Source organism: Podarcis erhardii (assembly GCF_964252035.2).
Source record: "Podarcis erhardii genome assembly, chromosome: 10".
NCBI classification, from domain to species: Eukaryota; Metazoa; Chordata; class Lepidosauria; order Squamata; family Lacertidae; genus Podarcis; species Podarcis erhardii.
Genome location: NC_138500.1, coordinates 9,353,867 through 9,381,508, shown reverse-complemented (window position 1 = coordinate 9,381,508; position 27,642 = coordinate 9,353,867). Strand labels below are relative to the sequence as shown.

At 46.4% G+C, this 27,642-nt stretch overlaps 1 protein-coding gene and 1 long non-coding RNA gene across 15 annotated transcripts in view; one reads left to right on the top strand and one right to left on the bottom strand.

Moving 5' to 3' along the window:
* Positions 1-27,642, top strand: part of LOC309352028 — a 215,669-nt gene that overhangs the window by 116,144 nt on the left and 71,883 nt on the right. The window contains exon 1 of one of the 7 annotated variants that reach the window (XR_014161022.1): positions 14,582-14,693. The exons of 4 other annotated variants lie outside the window; for them this stretch is intronic. This is a non-coding gene — a long non-coding RNA (uncharacterized lncRNA). Of the gene's footprint in view, positions 1-14,581; positions 14,740-16,600; positions 16,797-27,642 lie in introns of those variants that run through there. 2 more of the 7 variants (XR_014161023.1, XR_014161024.1) reach the window with 2 other exon arrangements.
* Positions 406-27,642, bottom strand: part of PFKFB3 (6-phosphofructo-2-kinase/fructose-2,6-biphosphatase 3) — a 77,071-nt gene continuing 49,834 nt past the window's right edge. For 4 of the 8 annotated variants that reach the window (XM_081879898.1, XM_081879892.1, XM_081879896.1 and 1 more), the window contains 14 exons: positions 26,246-26,342; positions 25,364-25,430; positions 22,733-22,807; positions 21,308-21,364; positions 20,343-20,467; positions 19,260-19,467; positions 17,933-18,079; positions 16,203-16,307; positions 14,260-14,389; positions 13,577-13,639; positions 11,624-11,805; positions 8,886-9,062; positions 7,338-7,360; positions 406-2,476 (listed from right to left, as the gene is read on the bottom strand). In XM_081879898.1, coding sequence (XP_081736024.1) covers positions 2,470-2,476; positions 7,338-7,360; positions 8,886-9,062; positions 11,624-11,805; positions 13,577-13,639; positions 14,260-14,389; positions 16,203-16,307; positions 17,933-18,079; positions 19,260-19,467; positions 20,343-20,467; positions 21,308-21,364; positions 22,733-22,807; positions 25,364-25,430; positions 26,246-26,342 — 1,463 coding nt within the window. In that variant the 3' untranslated portion in view covers positions 406-2,469. The remainder of the gene's footprint in view (positions 2,477-7,337; positions 7,361-8,885; positions 9,063-11,623; positions 11,806-13,576; positions 13,640-14,259; positions 14,390-16,202; positions 16,308-17,932; positions 18,080-19,259; positions 19,468-20,342; positions 20,468-21,307; positions 21,365-22,732; positions 22,808-25,363; positions 25,431-26,245; positions 26,343-27,642) is intronic. The other 4 variants (XM_081879894.1, XM_081879893.1, XM_081879895.1 and 1 more) reach the window with 4 other exon arrangements.

Genomic DNA, 27,642 nt, shown 5'->3' with positions numbered 1-27,642 from the left:
GTTGTGAGGATTAAAAAAAGATAACTGAGTTCTTTGAATGAATACAGTGGTACCTCAGGTTACAAACACTTCTGGTTACAAACGCTTCAAGTTACAGACTCCGCTAACCTGGAAGTAGTACCTCGGGTTAAGAACTTTGCTTCAGGGTGAGAAATCGCATAGCGGCGGTGCGGCAGGCCCCATTAGCTAAAATGGTACCTCAGGTTAAGAACAGTTTCGGGTTAAGAACGGACCTCCAGAATGAATTAAGTTCTTAACCCGAGATACCACTGTATAAAATTAGAGAGGGCCAGGAAAGGGATTTAAACAGAGATTGGGTGCAGGCTCTCAGTTGTTTCAGAGATCACAACAAAACCACTGCTACCAATATCAAACAAGGAAACAAAAGACAACACACCAGCAGGCTTCTATTTCAAGATTTTTAATTGGTCCAGCAGCTGCAAAATATACAAATTTCCAAAAGGCAGACCTCGTTTTATAAGCTGAAACTGTTTCATCTCAGGCAAAAAAAACCCCCTCAAAAACCCAGCTACGTACATATATACAGAATCAACATCACACAAGTCCAGGTGGGGGGGAACCTCCTCTCAGCTCTGCAACTTCCCTTAAATAAATAAATAGCACTTTGCTATTAAAAAAACGATAAAAATATAAATTCAAGTATCAAAGGAAAAACACAATCAAGAGAATGAGTTGTTGGTGTGGTTTTCAATCACCTTCCCCAATCAACCTGTAACTATCACAAGTGTGACACACACACACACACACACACAACAAGGACACACACAGGCAAGGTCCACATGTTCCCTCTTTCACTCAAAATTCCTGAAAACAGGAATAATTTAAGTTTGTTCCAGGATTTCCTTCTCGTAAGCAAAGGAATCCTGTCAAATTTTTTTTCCAATTCATGCTATATAAAACCAAGCGAAAGACGAGTTTGCGTAAAAGTGTTTTTCCTCACTATGCAAGGCGTAGGTAAATGCAAACCACACCTAGTTGGGGCAGGAAGGGAAGGGAAAAAACATACCACTTGCTATGTGCAAAATAAAGCCACTCTTCTCTGATAAAGGATAAAATCCTAGCAGAAGGGGCTGAGGGGATAGGAGAAGCAATAGGAGAACCCACACACTCAAAGGGAGAAAATGGGGTTTTATTCCAGGTTAGCCACACTGAAATGGGCAGAAGTCAAGTCATGTCCGTTCGTTCCAACAGGTGCATGACTAATGCTCAAAACCACCCAATGCTTTTTCAAAATGCAAAAAAGCAGGAGTCTTTTCAACGGCTTGCACACACGTAGAACCCACCTTGCATGCTACAGACGCCCCCAGTAAAACTTCTCAACCAAGAGCAGCTCTTAATTTTTTTTAAAGATCACACACAAACACACATGGATTTTGTCGTGGGCCAAAGTAGGCACTGCAGGCATTGCTGAGCCACCTTTCTGAAATTGACCTGCCCCCTTTATTCCTACAGGGTAACTGCTCGCTCTCCCACTCCACGGGCAGCCATCGGGATGTTGCCAGACTACAACTCCCACCAGCCCAGGCAAACAAAGGCAAAGGGCAGGGATGATTAGAGTTGTAGTCCCGCAACATCTAGCTGGCGCCAGGTTGCTTACCCCTGTGCCGCTAATCCTAAGTGTGGCTTGTAAAGTCTTGCACTCCTAAGTCTTTCCCACTCTGTTAAAAATCACACTCGGCCACCCTAACAAAGCCAGTGGCTACGGTGCCAGCAAGTGGCTTCAGAACCGGCTGCAAAAGAACAACAGAACTATCCTTAAATCCCTCTCTGATATCCGGCGGGTGGGTGTGTGCTTTGTTATTGTAGCTGTAAAAAAAGGAGAGAGAGGGAGAGACGTGCAAAGTGGCAAAATTAAAAGCAGACATGCAGGTGTCGCAAAAGGTGCTTTTATGCTCCCCATGCCCTCCCTTCTCCACACAGACCCCAAGAACCAACATCCGTTTATTTACAAAGGCTGAGAAAGCAGCACAGTGGCCAGATTTTCTTCTTCTTTCTTCTCTGCAAGGCAACTGTGTCACTTTAGAAATAATAATAATAATAATAATAATAATAAAACAACTCAGGGGACACAAGGAGGCTGCAGAGGACGACACTTTAGTCTACCAAAATCTCAAAAAGTGGTGGGGGAAAGCAACCAACTTCATGAACCTCCGTTTTGCATTCTAAAGTTTGTTCCTTCTCCTTCCCTTCTTCTCTTGTGTATCCCCCCTATTCCCCACCCCACCCCAAAGAAACACCATCGTGTTGAGTCTGATACGCAACAGGCAGATGATCAGCTTATGGAAATCGAGAAGGGAATAGCCTCGCGTTGAATGGAGATCACACACACACAGGCAGACGCAAGCTTCGGAGCGGGGCGACGCAAGCGGGCTGAGTTTCCTTCCGTCTGCGCTCTTCCGCCTTCCTAAACATCGCCTGGAGAAACTCAAGACTGTGTGCGGGTCGTGCTCATGTTCTGCAAGAGGAAGGGAGAGAGAACGCAAACTTTGAGCCGGTGGCTGAGCATTCAGAGGTGGACAAAAGAGAAGCGAGGCACCCTTTGCATGCAGGTGGCAGGAAGGACAACGAGAGAAGCAAATGCAGAAGTCTCTGCATTATCCAGCAGAGGCAGTAGCCACTAGGCACACAGGCCGTCCTGAAGGAAGCAGGGCAAGTCGCAAGGCATAAAAGGAGCTTCACACTCATCAGGCTCCCTGCGTCTCCTACCAGTCCCTCAGCCTGAATTCTGATAGACACTTTAAAGTCATCTCGTGCACATTGGACTTCCTGTCTATCCCGTTGTATATTCCTTTTTTTACAAATGAATGTACTCATATTATTGTATATTTCTTTTACATTTTATCTAATACAATACGTGCTCTTCATCTTATTTCTCAACTCAGTCTCTCTCCAACATCAATCAAATTGGTACGTATATAATGGGGGGGGGATTTTCTTTGTTTTTCTTTTCTTTCTTTTTAGGTATATAAAGTGTGTATATCATCTTGGTATACATGTTGGAAAATATATTATAATAAGCTCTGTAATGTAATGTGACGACGTTTACCAGTGTAATATAAGAATGTTAATAAATAAATAAAATTGTTAGGCCTCTCCTCCATGGAAAAAATAAAAATAAAATAAAGTCATCTCGTGCACGCTTCCAGCTGTGTTCCTGCGGGCCGCAGAACAGAGGAAGCTGCCTAACACCTTTGGCTCTACCTAGCTCTGCACTGTCATGCTGATGGCCAGTGGCTCTCAAGGTTTCAGAACCAGGAAGTTGGACTTGGGTCTTTCCAAATGCAAAGCAAATCTTTGTGGATTATTATCATCTTCATTTAATTTTGCATTGCTTGGGCCCCCTCAAGTTGCAAAGACAAGCTTTTTTTCGGAGGGCAAGCAGACACTGCACATTTGGCTCATCTGAAGGCAGCCCCGCATAGGGAAGTGTTTTGTTCTTTTAATCGTTTTCAAATATAAATTCATAACGAAACCAAATACACTTCCATATACAGAGATTTCTCCAAATCTCGAGACCTCCCCCCATCTCCTCTGTGGGTCCTAATGCCAACACTTTCAACTGCATATTATATCAAATCTATATTTTCTATCTATCCCTATTATCCAGAGAGTTTGTTACATTACAAGGGAGATTAAAATCCTGCTAATGTTTTCATCTGCTTACAGTGATCTCTGAAATAAATTATAAATTTCCCCCATTCTTTCTTGAAGATTTTGTCTTCACGGTTCCTGAGCTTTCTGGTCAGTTTTGCCATTTCAGCATAATCTGACAGCTTAGTTTGCCATTCCTCTCTGGTAGAGAGTCTTCTTTCCATCTCTAGACTAGTATAAAGGTACCCCTGACCATAAGGTCCAGTCGTGACCGACTCTGGGGTTGTGGCACTCATCTTGCTCTATGGGCCGAAGGAGCCAGCGTTTGTCCACAGACAGCTTCCGGGTCATGTGGCCAGCATGACTAAGCCGCTTCTGGTGAACCAGAGCAGTGCACGGAAACACCGTTTACCTTCCCGCTGGAGCGGTACCTATTTATCTACTTGCACTTCGATGTGCTTTCGAACTGCTAGGTTGGCAGGAGCAGGGACCGAACAACGGGAGCTCACCCCGTCGCGGGGATTAGAACCGCCAACCTTCTGATCAGCAAGTCCTAGGCTCTGTGGTTTAACCCACAGCGCCACCTGCGTCCCTCTGGACTAGTATAGGGAAGTTTTTAACGTGTTTTCTTTTTTACTAGGTTTTTATATTTTGCTGGGGCAGAGTTGCAGAGGGGCTGCGGCAACCCAGTCAGATGGGTGGGGTACAAATAATAAAATTATTATTATTATTATTATTATTATTATTATTATTATTATTATTATTAAGCAAACAGTGCAAAAGGATCTCAGGGCATTCTAAAAATGGAAACATTACAGGAAAAGAGGAAGCAGACAGTTTAAAAGGGACCTCAACCACCACCACTTATGTCAACAAGCCCATTCACTGCAGAAACACACACACAAACAAAAGCAGAACCAGTTTCCAGGAAGCTGAGCAGGCACAGGACAAAGATGTACCCCCTCTCTGCCCACCCCTCAAAAAAAAACCCCAAACTGAACAAAAATAGCCTTGAGCAGCTGTTATTCCAACAAGGTACAGTCAAGCTGGGGTAAAGCACAAGCACGCAGAGCACCAAGCCATTTTACCTGGGAAATATTAGCAAAGTGAAAAGTTTGAATAAGTGACAAATGGGCCGTCTTTCAGCGTGAAAAGGGGGGAAAAAGAGACAGAGAAAGGGGGTGAAGGAGAGAGGCTTGCACTGTTATCTGATAGGAATTTGTTCAAGGGATGTCGTATCTTCCTTCATTTTCACACCACAAATTAAAAGCACATGGCTGCCCCCAAAAATAATACTGGGAACTGTAGTTTATCCCCTTGCAGAACTACAAATCCCAGCACCCTTAACCAACTAGTTTCCAGGACCCGGGAGGAGGAAAAGCCACGTGCTTCAAACATGACGTGTGGATGTGATCTTTCAGCAGTTCTAAAAAGTTGCAGGAGGGAGAAGGGCTCGTCCGCATGAAATCTTATGCAGCTGCCCTTTGCATTGGTCTATGTGGCTTCATGGGACGTGGGTGGCGCTGTGGGTTAAACCACAGAGCCTAGGACTTGCCGATCAGAAGGTTGGTGGTTCGAATCCCCGCGACGGGGTGAGCTCCCGTTGCTCAGTCCCTGCTCCTGCCAACTTAGCAGTTCGAAAGCGCGTCAAAGTGCAAGTAGATAAATAGGTACCGCTCTGGCGGGAAGGTAAATGGCGTTTCCTTGCACTGCTCTGGTTTGCCAGAAGCAGCTTAGTCATGCTGGTCACATGACCCGGAAGCTGTATGCCGGCTCCCTTGGCCAATAAAGCGAGATGAGCGCCGCAACCCCAGAGTCAGCCACGACTGGACCTAATGGTCAGGGGTCCCTTTACCATTACCTTATCTGGCTTCCTGCCGACTGCTCTGATTGGCAGCAGCTGTCCGGGAGCCTTTGGCAGAGATTCTTTTATTCTACAACTCCCATCCAACACCCCAGCCGGCATGGTCAACGGTCAGGCCAGATGGAGAGGTGCACACCGAGACCAGAGCCCTCGCCATGCCAAGCAACATGCCCCAACTCTGCACTATCGGCTCCACAAACTGCAAAAGTATTGCTCTCCCACCAACTGCCTACTCCCTCAAGTGCTGCTGGATTAGAACAAAGCTTGAGCTGTAATTTTTATATATTTTAAAAAGTGGTGCACTTAAATCCCATTGACAGATACAATAAATCAGCATTTCTCAAACTCGGGTCCCCAGCTGCTGATGGGACTACAACTCCCATCGTCCCAGACTACCAGCCCTGCTAGCTAAGGACGATGGGAGTTGTAGTCCAACAGCAGCCGGGGATGCAAACTTGAGAAACACTGCTAGCCCTTTACTCAGAAAACTAGTCCGCTAGTAAGGGGAATAAGACATGTAGCCCCCCGGTTTCTCTCCCAAGTGCAAGAAAGGGGTTTTTGTAGCGACTGAAAAGATGCTCTGATAAATTAAGTGTTAAAAGCTCCCACAAACTGGAAGGGTAACTCAGTGGTAAGAGAATCTGTTTTGCATGCAGAAAGGCCCAGGTAACTCCAGGTAGGGGCAGAAAAAGCTCTGAAATCTTGGTAGCCACTGCCACTCACTGTAGACTAGAGATTGCAAAGCTATTTTTCGGCCCATGGACCCTGTTTGTGTTTCTTAGCAAGCACCATTCGCGCTGTCCTCTTGGGTCACTTCAGTGGAATCAATCAGAGCCTGGAAAAGGAAGTGGGAAAGAGTATCTCTTCTCCCAATTTTCTCCTTCAACAATTGGCACTTTTCAAGGGATTTAAATAGTGGCTCTCTAATGTGGCATGCCACATTGGCGTGGCAGGAAGATTCAAGGGCAAAGAAACACTTAAACATTTCAGTGTAGCGTAGTATAGTATTAAAAAAATATTATTTTGCAGGTTACGGATATCTTTTCAAAACGAGAGCAAGAGCATGAGCTATTCTTCTACAGTTCTCCACAACGTATTGTTGTGAACAGTGATTTTCAACTCTGACAAACATGCAAGGTATCCGAGAGAGAAAAGGCTTCGTTGTATTGATGAGGAAGTGTGAGTTTCTCAAATTAGACCTGAACTAAATGAGTTATTACCCAGCAAAAACAAGCTCACACCACCTCTCACTGAGTGTGCATACATCCTTAAAGTACATATGCAAGAGGCTCGCTTATAATTCTATTTTGAGGATGATACATGTTCTTATTTTAAGAATAAATATTTGTTTTATACTTTCTGGATGCCCCGTGATCTTATTGTAAAGCAGTTGTGTTCTGTGTTATAAATCAAGCACTGCTGGGAGTTCTTTTCTTTCTGTTTTCCGATGGATTTCTTACCAATGAAAAATCGGGTGTGGCATGAGCCGATTTTTATTCTGAAAGTGTGGGCCCAGAGAAAACAAAAACCACATGGATTAAAAGGTCAAAACACTGGTAAAGTGAGTGGGCAGGGATTCAAGGGTCTTGTGGGCAATTGGGGAAGACTCCAAGGGGCGCCACTTTGGTGATCTGTGGGCACTGACAGTAGAGATCTAAATAGATCAATGGTCTGACTTTGAATGAAGGCTGCTTCCTATGTTCCTACCAAAGGCAAGAAGGGGAAACATCTCTCAAGGATTCTAAGGGGGGAAAGGTGCAAACTGAGTTTGGAAAGCTAAGCATGCAGATTAGTGGTAACAAAGGGGAAATAAAGCCAGCCTGCTGGCGAGAAAGAAAAGGCGAGCCTGCAAGATACTTACAGGCATGCCTTCCCCAGTAAAGGCTGTAAAAAGAAAGAAAAGGGGGAAGGAGAGGGAGATGGAAGAGAAATCAGTCTTGGTATGGAAAGCAGAATAACAACAGGAAATTCAAGATAAAGGATTCGATTGTTGCGAGATAGCAGACAAAGAGACATAAAGCCATAAAGTCAACAAACAAGCCACTTCCATTCATGCAAAACACATTTCAGCAAAGAGCCTCCACAATTTCAATATTTGGGTCACACAAGGGAAAGGAGGAGTAGGGCAGCAATTTAGCAGGGAGCCCCCTTTTGTCTGCTAGCATACAGAAGCTGCCTCCAGGCATTTTTCAAGAAGTCCCATTTCCTGCTAACTGGGAGAGCTGATGGGCTTTTGGCTTTCAAATTAGGCAGACATTTAGCTGCAATGGGAAGTGGTCATTCATCCTTTTAAAAAGGTGTTGAGCAAGACTAATCTATGAAAGTTTGCTGCAACCTTTGGAAACAACTTTCAGCTGAGCAACACCAGCAAATGCGAACACATTGAGACAATGGAGTGTGCCTCTGCAGAGAAGACAAACTGGCTTGTTGGCACCCACCTAAGTGACCTCCCTGGGGTGCAAGCCTGGGCAGTGTGTCTGGAGGTCCTGGGCTGCCCAGGCGACAAGAGCAAGATGTTTGGCACCAGCTTGGCTGCATGAGTTGCTGGAAGGAGGCATACATGGTGCCATCCAACCAACCTAGGGACTCCGCTTCAGAACTGTGTAGGGTTTACACCATGGGTAGGCAAACTAAGGCCCGGGGGCCAGATCTGGCCCAATCGCCTTCTAAATCCGGCCCACGGGCTGTCTGGGAATCAGCATTTTATTTAAAATGCATCTCCGGGTTATTTGTGGGGCATAGGAATTCGTTCATTTCCCACCCCCCCCAAAAAATATAGTTCGGCCCCACACAAGGTCTGAGGGACAGTGGACCGGCCGCCCCCTCCTGAAAAAGTTTGCTAACCCCTGGTTGACACCTTAAATATTTTCTTCTCCCGAAAGATCTCCTGCAAGGTAGCAGGACAAAGTAACATCCTAGTCAAGTTAAAAAAACATGGAATGATAGGAATCAAGGAAGGCTTGGAGAGGAAAGGCAAGCTTAACACAAATCCTAAAAAAGTGTGTTGCTGCAAAGGTTTGAAGGCCAAGTTTCTATAATCCACACCAAACACCAGGCAAATACTTCTACCTAAGCAAGTTCACAAGGCAAGTGAAGGCCCAGCCTGGCTTATATTGCAGGTTCTCAAAAAACCGAACTACACCAACCCAAAGCATTATAAATTATTTCTAAAGGTGCTTTAGGAGGAGGGAAAAGCGAAGGCAAGGAAAGCAAAAGTAAACAGATGATGCCAACTGTGATTTGATAGCACCGCGTTTAAAAAATGGATAAGCGACACGACAGAACATCCTCCCATGATTTAAAGCAGCGGGGAGATACTTAGGCATGGAAATACAATGACCACAACACACAACCGCCACCACAAGCAGGCAGGCACATGACAAAACACCAACAAAAGAATGTGACCAACTTGTCCGGGCATCTGGGCGGGCACCTCCTGGGGCATACAGATGGGCAGGGCAGCAGAAGCAGAATCAGCCACATGCTCCTCAAAGCTGTTGATGCGAGGCTTTTTGGTGGGCTCTGGGCTCGCTAGAGGGGTGACGCTATTGCGCCTCATGAGGGTGTTAGGTCCCTTCTTTGCATCCTAAATTAAAAGCGAGACAAAGATAAAAAAACGAGAAAATAAAGTGAGGAAGGAGGTGAAAAGTTACGGGGGTCAGGTGGGGGAGAAAAGCAGCGGGGGAAATAAATATAAACCAACCAAACACACATGATGGGTTAATTGGTCTGACGAAACGCACCAAAAAAAAAAAAAAAAAAAAAGGGAGAAGCGAAGACCAGGAAATCTCATTAAAGAAGGAGTTGTTATTATTGCTGGGGTTCCTTCGAGGTCCCTTGGCACTCAGGCACGCTAATCTAGACCCGACGTACTTCTAAAGCAAGGGTGGGAAAACGTTTGCAGGGTGAGGGCCGTGCTCCCCTCTAAGGTCTTGTTTTACGAGTCACATGTATTAGTGATTATCTGAGTCTGAGACAAAACTGTTAATTTGGCCTCTATATGGTCACACTGTGGGTTAAACCACAGAGCCTAGGGCTTGCCGATCAGAAGGTTGGCGGTTCGAATCCCCACGACGGGGTGAGCTCCCGTCGCTCATCCCAGCTCCTGCCAACCTAGCAGTTCGAAAGCACATCAAAGTGCAAGCAGATAAATAGGTACCACTCCGGCGGGAAGGTAAAGGGCGTTTCCGTGCACTGCTCTGGTTTGCCAGACACGGCTTAGTCATGTTGGCCACATGACCCGGAAGCTGTACGCCGGCTCCCTCGGCCAGTAAAGCGAGATGAGCGCTGCAACCCCAGAGTTGGCCACAACTGGACCTAATGGTCAGGGGTCCCTTTACCTTTACGGTAGGCTAAGCTAAACCAGAGTTCAAGAAAATCCTTTGAGCATTGCAAAAAGGCTCAAGGAGGGAGAGAAGACTGAGAAAGTCCCCAAGGCTTGGAAGGCTGCATTTTGGACCCTGGGTGTGAGGTTTCTCAACTGCGAAGCAGCACTGCAGAGGGGCATAGCCTTGGGCGAGGGGCCATGTCCTGGGAAGCTGAGGGCCAGCTGCAGTGTATTGGGGGGGTCAATGGCCATATTTGGCCCCCTGAACCTTAGGTTTCCCACCTCTGTTCTAAAGAAGTAACGTTGGGCACAAGAATGAAATATTCAAAATTTCCGGATTCGGGCTTGAGAAGTCTCTATCTCTCTCCCTGCACTAGGTCTTTCGAAGAAAGTAAGAGATGAGCACTTTGTGCAATGAAAAGAGCAGCTAGGTGCCTTGGGGGAATCTGCCGCTTGGGAGAATCCACACCAACGCCACTGATCCAGCTTACAAATTACAGAGGAACAATTGGGAAAAGCCACAGAAGAACCGTTTGGCAGCGCTTGTGATCCTAATCGCATCCGCAAAGAGTTTTGCTGCAACCTGGCATTTACGCATTCGATTCTGCCTCATTTGCAGTCTGAGTGTCCTTGGCTAGTTACATAACTTTAAAGAAAAAGAACCCAAACAACGGTGGCAAAAATCTTCAAACATACACCAGTAGCAACGGGCCAGACATTTCCTTCAAACCTCCTTAAACACTTAGGAGAATATAAAGAGGCCTTAGCTAGCTTTTGAAAGTTTGGGACAAACAGATGTAGCCATATAAGGAGCAACCATAGGTATATATATATATATATATATATATATATATATGCTTTCGTAGATTTTCACGGGTACAGGAATGCAGGTTTTGGTGTCCTCGGGTGTCTTCCCGTGTAAAAGTTGGGGTGTCTAGGCGACGTTTCGACGAGGTCTCACTCGTCATCTTCAGGCTGGTGCTTTCGGCTTCTTGTTACTGGAACAGAGCAGGATCTCAGTGTTTGAGTTCCTATAAATACTGTAGAGGGGGTGTGGTGTATAGCCTCCAATGTTCTGGGCAGAGAGGAAGTTCCCAGGCTAGTGTGCCTTTTCTTCTTTTTCTTAGTGTGCCTTTTCTTCTTTTCTTCACCATCCATGGTGGCACCTCCGGATGCTGCACCCCCCTGCAATCCCTACACAGATCTGGCTGACACAAGCCACAAAACCACAGCTCGCCCCTATACACGAAGCCAAGCCAGAGCACAACTAAGTACAGTACAGCCATCTTCTCAGGAAAACTCTTCACAAAGTTCAAGAGGTCAAGACACAAAGACTTTAACAACTAATCCACACCTAATGACCCACCTAAGTGGTACTCAGGATATCACTCAAGAAATCACTCAAGATATCTCTCAAGTAATTAAGGAACAAAAGAAGAAAAGGCACACTAGCCTGGGAACTTCCTCTCTGCCCAGAACATTGGAGGCTATACACCACACCCCCTCTACAGTATTTATAGGAACTCAAACACTGAGATCCTGCTCTGTTCCAGTAACAAGAAGCCGAAAGCACCAGCCTGAAGATGACGAGTGAGACCTCGTCGAAACGTCGCCTAGACACCCCAACTTTTACACGGGAAGACACCCGAGGACACCAAAACCTGCATATATAATTGTAGAATTGTAGAGTCAGAAGGGACAACGAGGGTCACCAAGTCCAGTTCGAACACACAGAAGGAGCTGTCTAAATGGTGCTACGAATTACTCCCTGATCCCACCACCAATCCACCAAAAACCGGTCAGGAATAAATATTGCTTACAAAAAGAGGGGGTCCATCTTTGAGCGGTTTCCTACAACACAGGTGTCTACCCAACTCCTTTCCAACTACACAGGGGGAGGAAGAGGGGCCCCCAAGGGGCGGCCAGAAGCCCCTCACCTCTGGTCCGTCCCGGTGGGTGTTCACAGCCTCGACATTCAAGCAGATGGATTCAACTCTGCAGCCTTGTGGAAGCGAAGGGAGAGAAAAGGTTGGGAGGGGAAGGGCAGAGAGAGGAGATATACAGGACACGGTCAGTTACGGGGCATGCAATTATTTAGCAAATATTTGATTCAATCAAAATCAACATAGAGCGCCTCAATTGATTCTGTATTTCTTTAAAAAGTAAATTATTCTTTGATGCAAGTGCTTAGAAATCTGCAGCTGGAAAACGCCACAAGAGAGAGACACAGTCTCCCTTCAAACACATACATTCAAAGGATTGATGCCAATTGAGATGGTTCCCTGTGGAATAAACAGAGCATGCATTATGCTTTCATTTTCATCCACAGTGCAAACATGGACAAATTTAAGCAATCGATCATTCAGTTAAGACGTATACAATTAAAATCAGCTAAGATTTGGGGGGGGGGGGTGTTGATCAGGTGACATCCCCAAGAATCACATTTTAAGCACTGACATCTCAAGCATTGCCTGACACAGCCATCTGCGCTGCAGTCAAGGTAAGGAATGTTGTTCATGACTTTGGCAGGGGAGAAAGGGTGGAAATTCATTTGAATGAAGCACAGGCCAACCTTCCTGGCCTAGGCCCTCTGTTCTAACGAAACACTGCAGGGTAAAAAAAAAAATTGGCTGGATACTGTGCTAAATATGTACATCAAAGTCCACCTCTGTTGCCTACATTCTGCAAAAGAAAAGCAGAGTTCGGGGCTCTTGCATATAGATTGTGCAAACAAAGCAAAGAGTGTGAGCTTTCTTATCTTGCGTGACTTTATCCTGCGACTCTTAACACTTCAAGTTTATTTATTCTAAGTAGGGGTATTAGTTTAGGGCAGTGGAATGCCCACCCTCTTCTAGCCACTGAAAATATTTCTCAGCTGCCTCTCCAGCTTTTGATATTTCACCGTGAGCTGTCTACACAATTTTCTTGTGCATGTTTTGGCCACACCAGGAGGGCTAGAAACTTGTGTTTTAAATGAAAGCCAATATTCCCAAGAAAAGCATATCGTGCTGTCTTCAGTGCAACCATGACACACACACACAACACACTGGCAAGAGCGGAAGAGGAAAAGGTTAAGTCGGAACGGGTCTGCTGGTGCTAACAGCAGACCACAGGGATGACCCAGTGAATACACTGCAGCAGATGCAAAGAATGGAAAAATCCTGGCCATTTGGTCATTGGCAAATATGGGATGCATGTGGCGCTGTGGGTTAAACCACTGTGGTGCTTGGGCTTGCCAATTGAAAGGTTGGCGGTTCGAATCCCTGCGATGGGGTGAGCTCCCATTGCTCGGTCCCTGCTCCTACCAACCTAGCAGTTTTAAAGCACGTCAAAGTGCAAGTAGATAAATAGGTACCACTCCGGTGGGAAGGTAAAGGGCGTTTCCATGAACTGCTCTGGTTCACCAGAAGCGGCTTAGCCATGCTGGCCACATGACCCAGAAACACTGTCTATGGACAAACGCTGGCTCCTCGGCCTGTAGAGCGAGATGAGCGACACAACCCCAGAGTCGTCCGCGACTGGACCTAGTGGTCAGGGGTACCTTTACCTTTACCTAATCCCCTCCACAGATAACCTTAAAACCCCTCTGATCTCCCATCGAAGGCCACAGCATCTTCTGCAGTCATCTCTAGTAACAACGGAAGTAACAACCATTTCTTTCCACATCAAAGATGGGGCTTCTCAAAGCTTCGTCACAGCGCATGGACCAAGGCAAGCAACCCAGGCACATCATGCTCTCTGTGCAAAACCTTTCGAGAGAAAGAGATACTCACCATATGCCACAGGGGTCAGCTTTAGCACTGTGTGGAGAGGACATTTCAAGTAAGGCATTTCCGCTGGAAGAAAAGCAGAGAAGGGAGGTTATCAGCCAGGCACAAAAGTCTGTTTTATGCAGCATTGCAAATGGAAGAAGAGGAGGAGGAGGAGTTTGGGTCTGATATCCCTTAATCACTACCTGAAGGAGTCTCAAAGCGGCTAACAATCTCCTTTCCCTTCCTCCCCCACAACAAACACTCTGTGAGGTGAGTGAGGCTGAGAGACTTCACAGAAGTGTGACTAGCCCAAGGTCACCCAGCAGCTGCATGTGGAGGAGCGGGGAAGCGAACCCGGTTCACCAGATTACGAGTCTACCACTCTTAACCACTACACCACATGGGAACACATAGGTTTTATGCATTTCTTTTATTCCATCTGCCCCTCTTTTTTTTAAGCTACCATTTCTCCTTGTAAGCACAACACATTCACTCAGGACACAACCCAGCATTCCTGGTTCAAATCCTGGCTGAATAGCTGCATCGGTTTTCAGTTGGCGGGCGTTGGGCGCACACTCAGATGCAACGTCTCAATGGAACTTTGGGGCATAATATTCAGCAGGCACTGTTCTCTGGCTAAATACTACACCTCGATCCTTGCACCCGTTTAATAGAGAGGCACACCCCAGCTACAGACCACTTACCTGCACTCTTGTCAAGGAAGTAGGCCAAGAGGCATCTCATCACGGCCTGGTGACAGATGACGAGGACGTTCTCCTGCCTCTCCAGCTCCATGATAACGGGCTCCAGGCGCTGAACGAGATCCTGGTAGGACTGCAGATGCACACATAAAAAGACAAAAAAAACTGAGGCGCTGGCGGTGGGACAACCCCTGAACCCTTAAAACTGAAGTATGTTGATACAGGGCTTCATTGCCAGTCAGTGTAGATGAAATAGGTAAAGGGACCCCTGACTATTAGGTCCAGTCGTGGACGACTCTGGGGTTGCGGCAGTCATCTGGCTTTATTGGTCAAGGGAGCTGGCGTACAGCTTCCAGGTCATGTGGCCAGCATGACTAAACCGCTTCTGGTGAACCAGAGCAGTGCACAGAAATGCTGTTTACCTTCCCGCCGGAGTGGTACCCATTTATCTACTTGCACTTTGACGTGCTTTCAAACTGCTGGGTTGGCAGGAGCAGGGACCAAGCAACAGGAGCTCACCCCGTCACGGGGATTCAAACCGCCGACCTTCTGATCAGCAAGCCCTAGGCTCTGTGGTTTAACCCACAGCGCCACCTGTGTCTGTAGATGAAATACCAAGCTCAAAAGACAACTGGTCTTACTCAGGAGGGGGCCACTTCCTATGTCACTACATAGAATTTCCTCCCGCTGCCCAAAGAGTGGAGATATTACATCCTTTCATTCCCCAAAGAGAGCTCCGTGTTGTTCTGCTTTTGCTCACAGTAGCAGAGGTTTTGTTTTTCTACGTTGCCAAGCTCCAGAGGAAAGGATATTTCTGCAAAGGAGATCCCAGTGGCATTGAAAATCCACCAGGGTGCAAAGCGGCCAAAGAGAAACGCGGAGCTGTGTTAGCTCATGGCTGGCTTAGCGCTTTGAGATGTTCTTTTCTTGCACGACCGACAGCTCCTTGTTTAGTGAAAGTCCACCTTCCTAGGCGAAATGCCCCTTTGTGGGCATGCGTTTGCCACCTTCCCCAACCCTGTTCTCCATCATCCAGGAGCGATGATGCCATGTTAAGAGGGTTCACTCTCGCCGTTAACCCATCTGGTCCCAGGGATTTGCCAATTTTTGTCTTGTTTATTGCCTCTAGCACTTCTTGAGTTGTTATTTGAGTATTTAAGATCATCATTTGTTCTTTTCTTATTTCTGGCAGATTACAATTTTTAATAGGGATTATTACCATTTAATAGGGATTACCACGCGGGTGGCACTGTGGGTTAAACCACAGAGCCTAGGACTTGCCAATCAGAAGGTCGGCGGTTCGAATCCCTGCGACGGGGTGAGCTCCCATTGCTCAGTCCCTGCTCCTGCCAACCTAGCAGTTCGAAATCACATCAAAGTGCAAGTAGATAAATAGGTACCACTCCGGTGGGGAGGTAAACGGCGTTTCTGTGCGCTGCTCTGGTTCGCCAGAAGCGGCTTAGTCATGCTGGCCCCATGACCCGGAAGCTGTACGCTGGCTCCCTCAGCCAATAAAGCGAGATGAGCGCCGCAACCCCAGAGTCGGTCACGACTGGACCTAATGGTCAGGGGTCCCTTTACCTTTACCATTTTTAATATATTCCTCTATTTTACAGGTTTTTTCCTTTCTTATACAGTTCTGAAAAGTATTTTACAAATGCTGCTCTTCTTTCCTTCATCTTATCTGTAATCTTCCCATTTATATTAATTTTGTTTATGGAGTTCCTTTGTTCATTTTTTTTCAACTGCCACGCAAGCAGTTTTCCTGATTTATTGGCATGTTCGAAATATTTTTGTTTCATTCTTTTTATCTTCCAGCTAATTTCTTCATTAACTATCATGGAATATTGAATTCGTAATGTTCTAATGGCCTGCTTGACTGACACAAAAACCCACCGAAAGAATTTTCGCGGTTTTTAAACGGTTTCTCGCTGCCCCAGGCTTACCTCTCCTGATGGATAGCGGTAGTAGTATTTGTCCTGGTCCCGCAGAGCATATTCTTCAGGGTACTTTTCCTTGATTTCATCGTAGGTTAGCTCTTCACACACACCCTGCAAGAACCACAAGGGGCGGGGGGAAACATCAGGGCTGCTACTTGGGGCGAGATTTTGGAAGGCAGGTGGTGGAGAGGGGAAGCAAAAGATAATTTGCAACAGCAAGGTCCTGCTCAAGTTTCTAGTCAAGGTCCTCTTCCCTGCAGGAATGGAATCGTAGCCCAGAATGTGGTGTGTATAGCAAAATACAAGTGTGACTTGAAACGCAACAGGCAAGAGGGCAGGGGCTCAATGCAATTTAAGCTGCAGGTGTATAAAGGTAAAGGGACCCCTGACCATTAGGTCCAGTTGTGGCCAACTCTGGGGTTGCGGTGCTCATCTTGCTTTATTGGCGGAGGGAGCCGGCAAACAGCTTCTGGGTCATGTGGCCAGCATGACTAAGCCGCTTCTGGCAAACCAGAGCAGTGCACGGAAACGCCGTTTACCTTCCCGCCAGATTGGTACCTATTTATCTACTTGCACTTTGACGTGCTTTCAAACTGCTAGGTTGGCAGGAGCAGGGACCGAGCAACGGGAGCTCACCCCGTCGCGGGGATTCGAACCGCCAACCTTCTGATCGGCAAGCCCTAGGCTCTGTGGTTTAACCCACAGCGCCACCCACGTCCCTTGCAGGTGTATACCCAGCCGCATATAGGGTTGTATCCAGTGAAGTCTTTCTGCAAGTACTTCCACCCTCAGGAGAGGGAGATAAACTCCTGTTAGCACAAGAAGTCCTTGTGCTAATGGGACAGCTTTGTTAGATACAAGTCAGCCCATTGATTTTGTCATATTATAGAGTTTAAAATGTTTATAAATATTAATAAGAAATATTGATTCTGATGGCACGAGATTAGACCATGATTAACATGTTCTCTCAGATCACCTGATTATATAAACAAAGGAATTGTAGCCAAGGCTAGTCCCGCTCATTGAAATCAATGGATCTAAGTTAGTCGTGCCCATTAATTTCTACTCTAAGGCACAAGGATGTTAATCAAATATTTTGGGCAGGGGATTCAATGCCAGGGGATTCAATGCCTCCTCCCAAGCATACAGTTTGCAGGTTCTCCTGACACCCCCTTAAGCTAATTGGGGAGGGCATGCAGAGGAAGGGAGGGGCGAGGCCTGTTGTGGAATGGAATCCCACCTGCAACCTTTAGGCATTCCAGCCTTGGGGAGTTTGCCACCAGGCAAAAGTGGCAAACTCCCCAAGCAGACAGACAGTCATGGTGAACCTAACTTGTTCATGCTGGATTCATGGGACAGAAGCACACCTTTTTTTAATAAACGGGATTGCAGCATAACTCATGCTCTCCGGATTACGCACAAGATTATCGCACAGCCATCAGGACTAGTAGAATGACTAAGCTGCAGAATGCAATCTCCTAGGAATCACAAGCAGGGAGATTCGGGGCCTGCCAGTGGGCTTCCCAAAGGTATCTGGCTGTGCACTGTGAAAACAGGATGCTGTACTAGGTGGGCGTTTGGCAGAATCTCCTCAGGTGTGCTGGGATTTCCTTAGGTGCGCTGGGATCTCTGTAAAGCCTGGGGCAAATTTGGAGAGTGGGGGACAGAAAAGGACAGCCCCCTCTTCTCCCACTGAAAGCTTGGCCTTGAGCCCAGCAAAATACAACAGCACTTACAGCATCAATTTCATTCAGGGCCTTCCACTGCTCGTAGGGCAGGTCAAGAGCCTCTGCTGTCTGGATGGTCCTCTTGAGCTGGCTGGTCCAAACTTTGAGGTCCTTCAGGTTCTGCTCCTGGACAAAATGGCTCAACGCACTGGAAAACTGAAGACAGGAGGGGAAACGAAAGGAAATTCTTAGCACAGATTTCTATTCCCAGAGGCTCCCAAAGGATATTGCCCACCACAATAAGAGTCTCATGCATGGCTATATGGGGACTTTACTGGACGAAGTAGAGTCAGTCACAACAAAACCTAGTTACAGATAGGTAGCCGTGTTGGTCTGCCATAGTCAAAACAAAAAATTCCTTCCAGTAGCACCTTAAAGACCAACTAAGTTAGTTCTAGGTATGAGCTTTCGTGTGCATGCAACGAAAGCTCATACCTAGAACTAACTTAGTTGGTCTTTAAGGTGCTACTGGAAACAACAAAACCTAGTAAGTCTTGTTCCTGAGTTTTCTTCCTACTGGTACACATGGGGAGAGAGAGACATGATATGCCAAGTGGAGCAGTAAATGGACTACCATACCTGCAACATGGCAGCTTAAGTGGGGCGGGTTTTTTTCCTGCTCGACCGTATGAACTGGAGAGTGTGGGACGACTCCTCCCCCCAGCAAGGACCCTTTTTTGTCACGTGATCCTGCCTGACAAGTGAGGGGGAAGAGTCATCCCAGAGGTAAGTAATAGTAATTTATTATTTATATCCCGCCTATCTGGCTGGGCTTCCCCAGCCACACTGGGCAGCTTCCAACAAAGATTAAAAATACATTAAAATGTCACACATTAAAAACATCCCTGAACAGGGCTGCCTTAAGATGTATTCTGAATGTTTATCTCTTTGACATCTGATGGGAGGGCGTTCCACGGGGTGGGTGCCACCACCAAGAAGGCCCTCTGCCTGGTTCCCTGTAGCATTGTTTCTCACAATGAGGGAACCACCAGAAGGCCCTCCGTGCTGGACCTCAGTGTCCGGGCAGAACGATGGGGGTGGAGACGCTCCTTCAGGTATACTGGACCAAGGCCATTTAGGGGCTGTCCTTCAGAGGTTTCTGGGGAATGGAGCAATGGTCTGGCCCAACCTGGCTTTCTATTGTTTTTATTTGAGACTAAGAAGGACGGAGTCCGATTGCATGCAGGAAAGGAGGCGGGCGGGGGTTGCTGATGCCCCATTCCCGCTGCTAGGCCTGCCTGCACCGAGCTAAGTAGGCACAGGACTGCAGTTGCAGCACATTCAAAGGTGGCCAAGCCTCTTCGCTCCCAGACAGAGGATTTCCCATGACACCTACCTTCTTTCCCCTCCAGGAGAGCCCAGAGTCTCCCCCTATCTTCCCCTTGAGGTTGTATTCGGTCTCGCCGTGCCGGCACAGGTAGATAGTACGAGGCTGGACGTGGATGTTCATCAGGTAGTAGACAATTCGACTCTGGATGTGGTCTTGCACCCTGTTCACAAGGTATCTCCGACCAACGTCAATCACTTTGATCAGCGACAGGTCTCTGGGAGGGGAAGACGCGCACGGCCGTCACTCAGAAGACCCACCAGCCCCAGGGATAAGCCAAGTTCAAGAGCTGCAGAACCCGCAGATGGGAATGCACAGAAACCATGAAGCACAGAATTGGGGGATCGTAGCGCAGCCTTGCGCCAAGTCCTAAGCCCATGAGCAGGTGAGCTTCAAAAGTACTCAGCAGCTGCTGCTGAGGTGATATCGAAATTCTGGTAGGAAATGCAGCCCTGGTGGCCTAACAGCCTGCTTGATCCTATGTATCCAGGTGTGGTATATTGCATTATTATGTTACAGTGTGTGTTGTTAATTCCAACAGATTCAGGAACACCTAGCTCTACAAAATCTCAGGTTGTTAAAAGCAGGAGAAACCACACACTTCTAAAGGCAATCCAATTCAGAATTTTGCAACAAAATTCCCTAGTTTTCCATGTAAGTGCATTCCAACAGCTTAAAAGCGAGGAAATGCTTCCCAATTCAGTGTACCTTAGTGACTTCAGGGGGAATTGTAAGTTCACTGAAACTACTTCTAAGACAAAACAAACACCAGAGAAGAAGAGTTTGGATTTGATATCCCACTTTATCACTACCCGAAGGAGTCTCAAAGCAGCTAACATTCTCCTTTCCCTTCCTCCCCAACAACAAACACTCTGTGAGGTGAGTGAGGCTAAGAAACTTCAGAGAAGTATGACTGGCCCAAGGTCACCCTGCAGCTGCATGTGGAGGAGCGGGGAAGCGAACCCGGTTCACCAGATTACGAGTCTACCGCTCTTAACCACTACACTACACTGGCTTTCACACAGTGCCTTTCACACAATTTGGCAGCCAGCTTTGGTCGCTGGAAATACAGACGAGAAACAGTTTCCTCACCTGTCGTAGTCGTCTGGGTCCATAGGCTGGTAGCTCGACTGGTAACAGCTGATTCTCTTCATGAAATCTTCCATCGCATCAGCAGAGTTGCAGTCCTTATAATCCGGGCTGGACAACTTGACTTCCTGAAGCACATGCAAAAGGGAAAAAAGCACAGGGTCAGGGAGCCAGCTGTGAAACCCAAGATGATATTACAGAGGAAATATTAAGGAGAAATTGCAAAGCGGGATTCGCCTGAGCGGCTCGTGGCTGTTCCCTCATCAGCCTGACTGAACAAGGCAGACGGGTGCCCATCGCTCAAAGCCAACAACAACAGGACAAAAGCAAGGCAAGCCAGCACCTGAATCCTCTTAGCTACCGCATTTTTCGCTCCATAAGACGCACTTGACCATAAGGCACACCTAGTTTTTAGAGGAGGAAATCAAGGGGGAAAAAATATTCTGAACCAAACAGTGGCTGTATGATTTTTGTGGTTCATGCTGTGGCCACAGACATTTGATTTGACGGTGGGTTTGGGGTAGCCCAGTGCAAAAATCCTGAGGATCCATGTGGATCCATGCTTTGTAACCACGGGCCTATGGGAAACCAGCAAGCAGGATTCGAACACAAGAGCCTTCTCCCTTCCCATAGTTTCCAGTAACAGGTTGTTGTTGTTTTTTGCAACCATTGCTGCCTCTGGCTGTGGAGCAGAGCATAGCCATTGTGGTCATTAGGCATTCCCCCCCCCCTCTAAAAACTAGGTGTGCCTTATGGTCAAGTGCGTCTTATGGAGCGAAAAATGCGGTAGCTAAGAGGGTGAAACAGCAGTGCTTACTTAACAGAGACTAATGTTTGCTGACGAGGAAAAGATTTCAGCTGGGGCAACACAAGCAATAGCTCCAGGTGCCTTTTTGAAACAGCTCCTTCAGGTGGGGCCAGACCCCCCCCCCCCCCGATAGAAAGAGAAACTCTTTTCTCACACTTACCATAATGTTTGTAGCGACGACAGACGGGTCATTGCAGATGGATTCAATGAAGAACACCTGAAAGGAAGAGGACATCTGTGTGTGTGTGTGTGTTTAAGGCAGGGAATAAAACCACACAAAGCAGCTTGGCCCATCTAGATCTCTTTCTCTGGCAGACATCAGCTGCTTGAGACCTCGGGGCAGAGAAGTCGCCCTTAGCCCTGCCAGCTGAAAATCCTTCTTGCAATGGGAGATGCCAGGAATCTGTCCTGGGACACTGGGTGGATAAAAATCAATGGTTTCTTTTATTTAAATCAGATTTTTTTTTTTATTTAAATCAGATTTTAAAAATAAAATGCTTTTGGAGAAAAAAATATTTCTAAAGCTAGTTTTTTTATTTAAGTTACATTCTAGTCCAAAGGCTATTCATCAGGAAATAAGGATTTGTTTTAAGTTTTTCATGTGTGCTAAAACTCAGCCTAAGGTGTGTGTTTTTTAAAAAAAGAAATTTAACCACATCAGTTAACAAACATGGATACATATGCTACAACGTTATTGCTTTAGTTAAATAAATTGTTTAAATTGTTGCAGTATTAAGGAAACGATTGTTTTTCTGCTTCCAATTAAGTACAGCAGAAAAGTTGTCCCAATATAAACAGTTAACTTATTAAACCTCACAATAATTTCATAATGATCTGTCAATGTATTTCTAATAATATAACCAAATCAGTAATTTTTGATATAACTGTAAAAACTACTCTGGAAATTTTTTATTCCAAAAAAAGGAAACCTTCATCTGGTTGTCAATATTAAGATTATACCAGCAAGAATGAGTCTTTCTGGTAAAAAAAATAATGATTTAAATCAAGTCTTAATGACTAGTGGTTTAAATCGTGATTTAGATCGATTTGATTTAAATCAAATCCACCCTGCTGATCCTATGTGTTTCAAGGGCGCCCACAACAACATGGGTGGGGTATTGGAGCCTTAACTCACCTGCCCCAACTGACTGGCAGGGCCTGCAACCAACCATCCCACTTTCAGCCCTACTGCCATCACATGTGGGGCTGGCTGGCCAAATCAGGGCTGGAGGTTCCTCATCACTGTGGGGACAGTAAGAGCCCTTTGACAGTGGAACAGACTCCGTTGTGGGTTTAAAGCAGAGGTTGGATGGTCATCTGTCATGGATGCTTTAGCTGAGTTTCCCACACTGCAAGGGGGGTTGGACTAGATGACCGCAGGGACCCCTTCCAATTCTACGATTCTATGTGTAACCCATTTTAAAAGAAAACAACACTGATACAATGATTGCTCAGGTCCATCTCCCAGGAGAGCAGGGCGGCATTCAAACACGTCAACAGGCATAGCCAAGAGCAAGTCTAAAAGGAAGGGCTGCAATCATTTATTTTCGCTCAGAAATGCGTCACTTAAAACAAAAACGCTTACTTTGAAACCATTTTCTTTGGCAAAATGCAAGATCATAGATCTTCTCTCGCGTGTGGTGTTTGTAGCATCAAAAACCTTTGTGGATAGAAAAGAAGTGGAATAATGTCATGGGGCATATTATTATTTTTTAATTGACATGCACTTATCTTGAAAGGATGGGTATAAATTGGCTTTGGGTGGTTACTGGCTTGTGGCAATGTGGAGGTGTGCTTTTTTTTATTTATGGCACTTGCGTTGTAGAATACCCTCTCCGCTGAAATATACTCAAATAGTATCGGCATTCGACCGGCTCCAGAAACTTCCCCCCTAGCAGATCTTCTGATTTTATTGTTTTAATTTTTTGAAAACTGTTCCAATTCTTACGTTTTTTAATTGTTCATTTTTGCTGTATATTTTAATTAAGGATGTTTTAATTACCCAGTGAAGTTGTGCTTGTGGGTTTTAATTCTGTATTGACTGTGTTGTCCTCTGCTTGGAAGCTATTTTGGCATATACTGTATTTTTTGCACCATAACACTCACTTTTTTCCTCCTAGAAAGTAAGGGGAAATGTCTGTGTGTGTTATGGAGGGAATGCCTATGGGTGGCGTGGGGGATCTGCTGCAGTCGTGAGCAGAGGATCCATGGTTCCCCTTCCTTCCCTCCTCCGTGGCTCGCTTTGAAACAGCAAAGCGGGAGAAGAGCCGCTGAGTGGGGAGGAGAGAGGGACAGAGAGCTTGCTTGCTTTAAAGGAGCAAAGCGGGAGAGGAGGGGAGCCGCTTACACGAGTGTAAGCAGCTCCTGTCCAGTTGGCTCCTTTAAAGCAAGCAGGCTCTCTGTCCCTCTCTCCTCCCCACTCAGCTCGCTACATAGCAGCAAAGTTTTTCAGCTCGCTAAGCCGGGGATGAGCGGGGAGGAGGGAGAAAAGCAGAGCCTGCTTGCTTTAAAGGAGCAAAGTGGGAGAGGAGAGGAGCCTTCTCCCCTTATACCCCTCTTCCGCATTATTAGCAGCATCCTTCTCCACACACCCCACACATGCTCCTTGTCCCTTGAGTGCTTTTCCCACATGGATCCTCAGGATTTTTGCACTGGGTCACCCCAAATTCACCATCAGATCACATAGCATGTCCATGGCTGGGGTTTGCACCAAAAAAAATCACGCACCCACTGTTGCCTGGGGCCGCAGTGGTGCAAAAACGTGGTTACAAAGCATGGATCCACAGGGATCCTCAGGATTTTTGCATTGGGCTACTCCAAACTACTGTCAGATCACATGTCTGTGGCCACAGCATGAACCACAAAAATCATACATCCACTGTTTCGTTTAGAATATTTTGTTTGTTTGTTTTCCTCCTCTAAAAACTACGTGCGTGTTACGGTTGGGTGCGTGTTATAGAGCGAAAAATACGGTAAATTAAATGTTGTTTCAACAGAAAGTTATGTTCCCAGTGTGGCTGATAAAGCAGCAAGAAACAATGGAAGCATAAATTAAAATTATTGGGGGTAGAGGCCAATACATGATATACCCCAACAGAGCAAACTAAAATAGGATGAGTCCATTCAGACATACACTAAAATCAAAACTGTTAGAAAAGAACATCAGCCGTTCTTAAAAGCATGGGGAAACAATTGCTGCGGGGGGGGGGGGGGGGGAACAATCCATTTGCTTTTTTAAAAATGAAGGACTGAACCCAGAACCTTCTTAACACAAAGCAAGTGGTCTCCCACTGAGCTAGAGCCCATTCAGGGCTCTCATGGTCTTAAGCCAGAGTGCAGAGTCAGTTTCTGTAGAGCACAAGACTCTTAATCTCAAGGTTGTGGGTTCGAGCCCCACCTTGGGCAAGATTCCTGCTTAGCGGAAGGGTTGGAGTAGTTGACTCTCGTGGTCCCTTCCAACCCTAAAATTCTATGATCCTACCTGTTAAAGACAACAAGTGTATTCCCTCTTGCTGGGTAAGTTTAAGATACAGTGGTACCTCTGGTTCCGAAGGGGATCAGTTCCAGAGGCCCGTTCGCAACCTGAAAAGAATGCAACCCCCATCTGCACATCTGTGCATGCCTGGGACTCGATTTGCAACTTCTGCGCATGCGCGTGACGTCATTTTGCGCATCTGCGCATGCGCGAGCGGCAAAACTCAGAAGTAACCCTTTCCGGTACAGTCATACCTCGAGTTGAATGCACTTCGGGTTGAGCACATTCAAGTTGTGCTCCGCAGCAACCCGGAAGTACAGAGCGCATTACTTCCAGATTTCGCCACTCACGCATGCGCAGACACAAAAAATGACGTCACGCGCATGCGTGGAAGTGGCGAAATGTGACCCACACATTTCTTGCGTTCCGTTTGGGATGCGAACGGGGCTCCGGAATGGATCCCGTTCGCATCCCGAGGTACCACTGTACTTCCGGGTCACGGCAGGATGGACGCAACCTGAAATCGTGCAACCTGACGCGAATGTAACATGAGGTATGACTGTACAGTGGTGTAGGTGGGGTGTAAATTAAGAGAGAGAGAGAATCAGCACACCCCTGAGCTGAAGTGTACACAGGAGCACCTTTCCCCCCCTGGAGACCAGCTGCGCACACATGGCCTCAACAGGAAGCTGCAGCCAAGCTCCAGAGACACCCACATCACTCTCAGGATGTGACACTCACCGCAATCTGGCCACCTTCCTCGGACAAGTACAGTTTGACATCTCGCAAGGCGGCTAAGGCACATTGCCTGCAACAACAGGGAAAAGGAACAGGTTCAGGACATTTCGAATCACAGCTTTCACAGGAAGCCCCAAGGGCCAACTGGCCCCAATTACGCTACCCCCCCCCAAAAAAAGACACGGAAAGACGACGTTCCATCCATCAGCTCCCAGAGGCTCCCCACCCAATCCCCCAGGAGGGAACTCCGGTTTGTCCCCACGCTTCGTCTTCCCCATGGGTCTGCAAGGCCAGTCACTGCCCTGATGTGCTGATGTGGACAAGAGCTCTTTTGAGGCGCAGAAGCCAAGTCCACGTAACCAAGAGGGCACCTTGCTACTTCTTATATTGGCTTGGGGATACAGAGCACCCTGGGACGTGGGTGGCGCTGTGGGTTAAACCACAGAGCAAAGGGCTTGCTGATCAGAAGGTTGGCGGTTCGAATCCCTGCAACAGGGGTGAGCTCCCATTGCTCGGTCCCTGCTCCTGCCATCCTAGCAGTTCAAAAGCACACAGTGCAATTAGATAAATAGGTACCGCTCCGGTGGGAAGGTAAACGGCATTTCCGTGCGCTGCTCTGCTTTCACAAGAAGTGGCTTAGTCATGCTGGCCACTTGACCCGGAAGCCAGTAAAGCGAGATGAGCTTTACCCCAGAGTCGGCCACGACTGGACCTAACGTTCAGGGGTCCTTTACCTTTTACAGAGCACCCTGGAGAGGCTTCCCAACCAGCACTGAAACACACCAGCTCCCAAAAGTCAAACTTTCAATTCTAGAAAAGGGCAGAAGGTAAAAAACAAAAACAAACCAGAGTCGAGGAAACTTGGAGCACAATAGCTCGACTTACTTGCGGACTTTCATAGCCTCCTCATTATCAGGACGAAAGAAGTCGTAGGAGCTGTAATGCTTCACAGCCTCACGGCGATACTCCCCGACATTGAACACTGCAAGGAGAAAGGAGGAGAGTCAAGGCACCTGTACTTTTGTTAAGGGAGAAAGACATGGAAACCCATGAAATTCAACAAAGTTCGCTTCCAAAAACAAGCTGCGTGGGTCGGGCTTGTAAACAGCCTGCTTGATTCGGTTCCCCTGAGGGGCCCGTTTTTTTGTAAAAGCAGATGAAAGCGTGGCTCATTTTCCTCCAGACGAGTGAAAAGCATAGATACATGCTGGGTTGTGGGTTCGAATCCCACACTGGGCAAAAAGATTCCTGCATTGCAGAGGGTTGGACTAGATGACTCTTGGGGGTCCCTTCCAACTCCACAATTCCATGATTCCATGCTACTAACATATTTGTGGAGCCGCAAGTGATTTCCAAGAGAGACTGTTATGGATTGCCTCTGTCTCTCTGGTTTCACTTTGGGAAAGACCTACACTGACACAGGTACCTCAAAAAATTATTTGAGCTACAGCCCCCTCCTTATAAATCTTGGAAGCACACAATGAAAATCACTAGCAGATTGGTGGACATAACAGAGGTTTCCCAACACTCGAGCCTCTGAAACAGGTAAACAAACTCCCCAAATAGTTGGTCAGTGGTCCAGTTCCAAGAACTGACTTTGGGGCAGATGCCACATGCATCAACATGCAACTCAACGTCATGCACGAGAAATTATCAGAAGCTGTAAGAGCAAAAAAGAATAACTCTGCCGGATGAGACCAAAAGTTACTTAGTTCAGCTAGGCTAGCTAGCCGACCTAACCAGAAGAGTCCGTGACCAGAAGGAGCAGGAGTATCAGGAAGAATGGGATAAATTTAATGATTATTTAGTTAAATTTGTTAAGTTAAACTAACTGGAAATAGCTTGCAGATACTTAATGGGCTTAGGATTTTATTTATGTTAAATGATGAATTAATATGTTTAATTCTATAAGGTGAAGATCTAAGGATGTTAATGTTTAAGTTAAATTTCATAAAAATTGGGATTTGGAAAACCGTTAAAAGGACATGCAATGAAATTCAACCAAGGGGAAGCGAGGAAGTCACTTAACAAAGTTAATAACTGTAATTTTTAATAAGGCTATGATTTATGTTTGTTTCGTTTGTTTGTCTTGTGTGTGTGTGTGTTTGTTTGTTTGTTTGTTTGTTTATAATATTGTGAAAACCAATAATTTTTTGGAAAAAAACAAAAGTTAATTAGTTCAGCATCCTACCTCCCCAGAACAGCCAATGAAATACTGTATCTAATGTACCATCGAATCTAATGCGCACCAAAAAAAGGTGCACATTACAGTTGAGTAAATA